The 6,814-nt window shown below is 48.2% G+C and overlaps 1 protein-coding gene across 1 annotated transcript in view; it reads left to right on the forward strand.

Annotated features, from left to right (window-relative positions):
• Nucleotides 1-5,631, forward strand: part of LOC111652534 (uncharacterized) — a 10,355-nt gene extending 4,724 nt beyond the window's left edge. Inside the window, exons 2-3 of the mRNA XM_023402816.2 lie at nucleotides 706-1,420; nucleotides 2,231-5,631. Of these exons, the coding sequence (XP_023258584.1) occupies nucleotides 947-1,420; nucleotides 2,231-3,355 (1,599 nt within the window). The 5' untranslated portion in view covers nucleotides 706-946 and the 3' untranslated portion in view covers nucleotides 3,356-5,631. The remainder of the gene's footprint in view (nucleotides 1-705; nucleotides 1,421-2,230) is intronic.
• The last annotated feature ends 1,183 nt before the right edge of the window (nucleotides 5,632-6,814 follow it).

A 6,814-nucleotide genomic window follows, 5' to 3' on the forward strand; every position in this document is an offset into this window, starting at 1 on the left:
GGGGGGGGGTTCAGTCGTCTGCAGGTTGATGTGGTCTGACCACGTCATGGCCGTAGATCTTTAGGAAGCATAGAGAGACACTGGTTGTGACTGAAACCATCTCTCTCTCTCTCTCTTTCTCTGTGTCTCTCTCTTTCTGTCTCTCTCTCTCTGTCTGTCTCTTTCTGTCTCTCTCTCTTTCTCTGTGTCTCTCTCTTTCTGTCTCTCTCTCTTTCTCTGTCTGTCTGTGTCTCTTTCTGTCTCTCTCTCTTTCTCTGTGTCTCTCTCTCTCTGTCTCTCTCTTTCTTTCTGTCTCTCTCTTTCTGTGTCTCTCTCTCTCTGTCTCTCTCTTTCTTTCTGTCTCTCTCTTTCTGTGTCTCTCTCTCTTTCTGTCTCTCTCTCTCTCTCTCTCTGTGTGTCTCAACTCCACACGCCCTGCTGCGTCTATATTGTTTTCTACAGTACTTTTCACAATGCATTGTGGGATACTGAGAGTCCACTATATAGGGTACATTCAGACTGCAGAGTGGTTTCAGACTCTACCTGTTAAAATTGTGGATGACGCGGAGGCCATCTTGTTTTAAATAAACTTTATTGGAATTATCACTGGCTCTGTGATGCTGCCGTGTGATTGGTCCGTACAGTGTGACCATGAGAGTCACAGACAGGAGGAGGATGATGATGATGTGTGTGAACCTCACTGTGATGTCACCTATGTGTCTGCAGGCTGGTCCCCGTCAGGTGTGGGTGGTGACGCTGCTGGATTACCAGAGGAGGCTCTCAGGGACACGCCCCCTACCTCTCAGCCCCTCCTCTCTCAGGACAGGTAGCTGTCTTCAGCAGCTGAGGGGGGAGCGGAGGAAGGAGTCAGGGAGGAGGAGGAGGAGGAGGAGGAAGAAGGTGGACCTCAGCAATACTTCAGGTGTTGAACAGAGTGAGGTGAGGAGGATTAGCTCCGCCCCTCACCATGACAGACTTAGAGACCGAGTGTTTGAGCCTCGGCCTGCCCCCTGAGTGCGGCTCCCCTCCCCCGCCCCTGGACCCTTCCCTGCAGGTGGACTGCGGCCCGGGGCCCGCTGCCTCGGCGCCAGCGCCCACTCTGGCTCTCCTCTCCTCTGACTGCCCGACGCCCACACTCAGCTCGCTGGCGGCAGAGATCGCTGAGCCGCTGGTGATGCTGCCGTGCGTGAAGAGCGAGCCGGAGGACGGAGACCTGGAGCCCATCAGGACCGTGGACCTGTCCGAGATCCAGCCGCTGTCCACCGCCGAGCTAGGCCAGGACCAGATCAAGATGGAGATCAGCGGTCTCGACTACATCAAGTCAGAGCATCATGGTCACCATGGCAACCACCACCTGGGCCCGTTCCACCACAGCGACGTCACAGAGCTGGATTACAAGTCGCACTACGAGCCCAGCTCCGTGTTCGACTACATCTCTCAGGTAAAAGATCCCCGGTCTCACCTGGTCAAATCTGGTCTCACCTGGTCTCACCTGCATGATGAGACCCTGTGGGTCACCTCTCCACTGAAGCGGTTGATCAGCCCGAAGCTTTAAGACTTTAATTCTGTGAAAATAAACACCACAGCTTCAAAATAAAACTGGTCCAGTAGCGTTTCTAACACCGTCTGAGGGTCTGGAGAGTCGTGTGAATAGATGAGTTAAAATCTAAGACGTCGTGGGTGCAGGATCAGGTCCTGGTTCAGGATCAGGATCAGGTCCTGGTTCAGGATCAGGTCCTGGTTCAGGATCAAGTCCTGGTTCAGGATCAGGATCAGGTCCTGGTTCAGGATCAGGTCCTGGTGAGCTCAGAGTCTCCAGATCTTAAGATCATTAGCTGATGGCCTCAAATCCTTTTAAACAAAGACCTGATTACAGCTGATCTGGATCACACTAAGTGTCTCCTGCTTTACAGGACAGAACAGAGCCAGTCTGAGACCAGGACTTCCCTGGTCAGGACCAGGTGTGCAGGACCTCTGTCAGTAGAATCTGTTTTAACACAAACTGAAGATTAAACCTTCATGAAGGAGGATTTACTGCAGGACTGTATGAGACTCCATCAGTTTAATGTTCCAGGTGTAATCAGACTGTAAAGAGCCTGTGACCTAAAGGTGCTCTTTAATACTTTTATCATATATTATTATTATAATCACCAAATAAGATGTGTGACCCCTCCCCTTTTAAAATGTAACACGGTCACATGTTTTCTCATGTTTTTTATAAAAACTGACTGACGCTGCTTGTTTCCTGCAGGTGACAGACACTCTGGAGTACATCAAGTCGGACCACCACGTGGACCTGCAGTGTTACTACACCGCCGAGCTCAGCTCGCTGAAGGCCGAGTACCCCGAGTCCAACGCCATGTCCGCCCACCTGCAGCACAACGGCCTGGAGTCCATCCACATGGCCGAGCTCCGCACCGAGCTCAACAAGCTCCGCCCCGACGCCCTGCTGATGGACGGCATGGGCAAACTGGACCCTGAGTTTGGAGGGGGGGCGCTGTACGAGTTGCAGCCCGCCGCGGAGGGGAAGACGTCGGCGGAGGCTACGGCGACCGGGCAGGCGGGAGGAGGAGGGAGTCTGGTTATCATGACCAAAACCCAGAGCCCGACGGTAAGGAAACCCCGTAACATGCAGGGGGAGAAGCCTTTCTCCTGCACGCAGTGCGGGAAGAACTTCAGCACACTGGGAAACCTGAAAACACACCAACGCATCCACACGGGCGAGCGGCCGTACACCTGCTCGCAGTGCGGCAAGAGCTTCGGCCAGGCAGGAAACCTCAAACGACACCAGCTGATCCACACGGGCCAGAAGCCGTACGTGTGCGCTCACTGCCCCAAAGGATTCACCAAGGCCGACGACCTGCGGTCGCACCAGCGACTGCACACCGGCGAGCGTCCCTTCATCTGCGTCACCTGCGGGAAGAGCTTCGGCCAGTCGAAGGAGCTGAAGGCGCACCAGCTGAGCCACACGGGCGAGCGGCCGTTCTGCTGCCAGCACTGCGGCAAGAGCTTCACCAAGGAAACCAGCTACCGCAACCACGTGCAGATCCACACGGGCGAGAAGCCCTTCACCTGCTCGCAGTGCGGGAAGACTTTCAGCAACTCTGGCGTTCTAAAAACCCACGAGAAGATCCACACGGGCGAGCGGCCGTTCGGCTGCACGCAGTGCGGGAAGAGCTTCGGCCGCCTCGGGCACCTGAAGGCTCACCAGCAGATCCACACCGGGGAGCGGCCGTACGCCTGCCCCCAGTGCGGGAAGACTTTCAGCCAGTCGGGTCACCTCAAAGCACACGAGCAAATCCACAAGCGAGAGCGAGCGGACACGGCCAGCACCAGCAGCAGCAGCAGCAGCACCATGGGCAGTGACAGTAGCTAAAGAAAGAACACACCCTTTAACCTCGGACAAACAAAGTATTATTCCTTTTTTATAAATATCTATAAATCTTTTTCCTTATGAATTTTTTCTTACATTTTCATACCTTTTGTGCTCTTTTTGCATTATATCTGTGGGCAGGGTGGACTCTGACTGATTTGCTCTTATGCAAGTGTCTGTGTGTGTGCACATGTTACGTACTGTGTGTCTGGGTGGGTGTGACACTGAGGGGCTTGTAGATAATCTGTAAACTGGTCTGAACCGCAGTGAGTCTCAAGGACCAGGAAACTCACTGAAACACAAGCACAAAAACTTCAGTGACCAAGTTTGAGAACTTTGTTTTTTTTTACTGAAACTGAGCAGGACTCCGCCCACTGATGACACCTGTTCCTCAGGTGACATCCACACTAGAGAGACTCCTATTGATCGGCTGCTGATTATCATTAACAATACCTGATGGGTGGATGTGAATTAATGCTCCTAGTCATTGATCACCTCCAAACCGATCAGCTGTTAATCCTCCGAGAGAAGCTCCGTGAGCTGCGTAGTGAAGCCCCGCCAAAATAAAACGTGTGTGAGAGACTGATGGAACGTCTGCAATGATGACAAACACGATCGGTATCAGCCGATCACACTCATAAATGATCGTATCGGTGGCAAAACAGATGATGGCGGCGTCACTAGTCCACACTACTCATCTCTTCTGCGTTTCCTCCTCCGTCCACACGACTCAGTCCTCAGGCCTTAAAACAGAGAGTTTTGGAAACTCTGTTAGCCCCGTTTTATTTTGAAAACTCTGGGGTTGTGTTGTAGTCTGAACAGAAACTGAGACCTTTGTAAACGATGAGGTCACATCCACGGTCTCTCCTGATTGGCTGTCATCAGCCTGGACTACCAGTGGTGAATACAACATGATAATGAATGACAGTGTCACTGACCTTGTTGTCTTTGCAGCTGTTGTTCACTTACATTCTGTTTTAATGCTACAACTGCAGAGCAGACAATCTACTTCCTGTTTACACCGGATCTCACATGCTCAGTGCAGGTGACGGTCATGTGTGTTAGTCGAGACGGAGTTCATTTTCGTACATAGCGTCATTGTGTGGACGTAGCCTCAAGCAAGTCCAGGTTCATGTCGTTAGCAACGTCGGCTGACAACTAACGCAGCGTCTTGAACTGTGTGTGAGAGCATTAACAAATAAACAATAAATAAACAACAAATAAACAACAAATAATAAACAATAATAAACATCAGCAGGAAAGAAAAGTTTCATACTGAGTCGTTCAGTGAGAAAATGAAGGTTAATGTCGCTGCGTTTTTGATTCACGTTTCGTGGCTCAAACTTTGATCCAGCCGGTTGCTGCGCATCAGTAACAGTCGATCTGATTGGTCGATCACTAGGAAGTCAAGCTGACGGTAAACTGAGGTGTCAGGAGACTGTGACGAGACACAATCAATTCTCACTATTTTATAAACCAAACGATTAATCGGTTAATGAGCAGATTAATCAATAATGAAAATAATTATTAGTTGCTCTAATTCGTGTATGTGTGTGTGTGTGTGTGTGTGTGTGTGTGTGTGTGTGTGTTTTGATTGTTCTGACTCTGAGTTGAACTTTTCACTTTATTCATTGTTAAATATTTGATTTGATTTTAAAAAAATCAAATTTTTCATAAAACATAATGAAACAAAAGTGTCGCACAAAAACAGTGAAAACTTCAGTTTTCACTTTCAGGAAATCAGGAAAGTAGCGACAGGTGAACAGGTGTGTGGTGGGCGGAGTCCTGGTTCAGGTTCCTCAGCAGTGAAAGTTCATGTCAGTCTTTTGCCAACAGAGTTGTGAGTATTTCTTTTTGAGTACTTGCTGCCAGTTTACTAGTGTTGTACTTCCAGGTGTGGGAACTCACTCTGTTACTGTACTGTTAAAAACCTGATATCAGCATTTTGATATTTGTTATTGACCAGTGTTGATTGATTGATTGATTGATTGATCAGGACAGACCACAGTGATCTTTTTGTCGTTTTGATAATTGGCTGATTTAGTTTTTGTAGCAGAAAAATTAAAATCATTCCAACATGAACAGGACCAAACACATCAGCACAAAGGATGACCCCCCCCCCCTCCCCCTTGTCCAGATCGCTCACTGTGTACAAATCTTCTATTGATAATGTCATTCCTAAAATAATTAATAAAATTATTTAAAAAAACAGCAGCAAAAAAGACGGAGGTGATGCAGCATCTTGTACTGGAAAAGAATTATTAAAGAAACTAATGGCACGTCTTGCTTCTGTTGTTTGTTATATATTTATATTTATATGTTTTCATATTTTCTGCCTCTATGAAGAAAACTATCTTCTATCTAATTCCATCTTCTCATTTTTACCAGAGACCAAATGATTCAGATCATTATTTTTCCTTTTTGTTTCTGAATGTTTCACGTTCAGTCTGAGCTGCAGCTTCAGGGACAGATCAATGTGATAATGAGCAAACGTCGTTTAACAAGATACTGTCGGTTTAATTAGTGAAGTAATCACAGAGGTTGGTAGTTAATAAGTTAAAGCTCCATATTTTCTTCTTCTTCTGTGTTTTATTTGAAGTGTTGATCCATCAGAAGATATAAAAACCGTCTCTGTAGTTTCACATCTCCTCTCTCAGGCTTCTCTCTGGAGCTCTAGTAACAACAGGTCTGTGAGCCAATCAGAAGAGAGGAGGCTCTGAGCCTCTCAGCCAATCAGAGGGGAGGAGGCTCTGAACCTCTCCGCAGGTCTACAGATGATTCAGACTCGGTCTGAAGTTTTATTAAACCTGTGAACTGGCTTCAAAACCTGAGCTGTAGCAGCTGCTGTGTGTGGTGCTGTTCTCTTTGTGATTGTGCTTCAGGTGAACTGACCAGGAGGAGGAGGAGGAGGAAGAGGAGGAGGAGGAAGAGCTGGGTGCAGACTCTTCACCCTCCATCATCAGACTGGACTCAGGGAACTGACCAGGAGGAGGAGGAGGAGGAAGAGGAGGAGGAGGAAGAGCTGGGTGCAGACTCTTCACCCTCCATCATCAGACTGGACTCAGGAGGTGGTGTGAGGAAGAGGAGGAGGAAGAGGAGGAGGAGGTGTGGGGGGATTTGTAAAGTTCCGTTGGAACTTGTTGAAGTTCTCGTGATGATGAAAACCAAGCAGTCGATGCTTTAAGGAATCAGCTGATTTTGTGTAACGAGAAATTTAAATTCAAATGTTCCACAGAATAATTGAATAAAGTCAAAGGTACACACATAAATATATTTCCTAATAATTTCCTGTAAATAAATCCCTGAATCATCATCAGTGATTGTCAGTGAAATCATTCCATCACTTTTTAAAATGGCACAAAGTCTTGAATCAGGAAAGTAAAATGTGATGAAACAGCTCAGACATAAGACGACAGACTGAGCTGCTTGAGGTCGGAGGCGGATCGGGAACATTTCACCTGG

Source organism: Seriola lalandi, unplaced genomic scaffold, assembly GCF_002814215.2.
Source record: "Seriola lalandi dorsalis isolate HSWRI2012SDOR001 ecotype SW California unplaced genomic scaffold, Sedor1 jcf7180002054026, whole genome shotgun sequence".
In the NCBI taxonomy this organism is placed as follows: domain Eukaryota; kingdom Metazoa; phylum Chordata; class Actinopteri; order Carangiformes; family Carangidae; genus Seriola; species Seriola lalandi.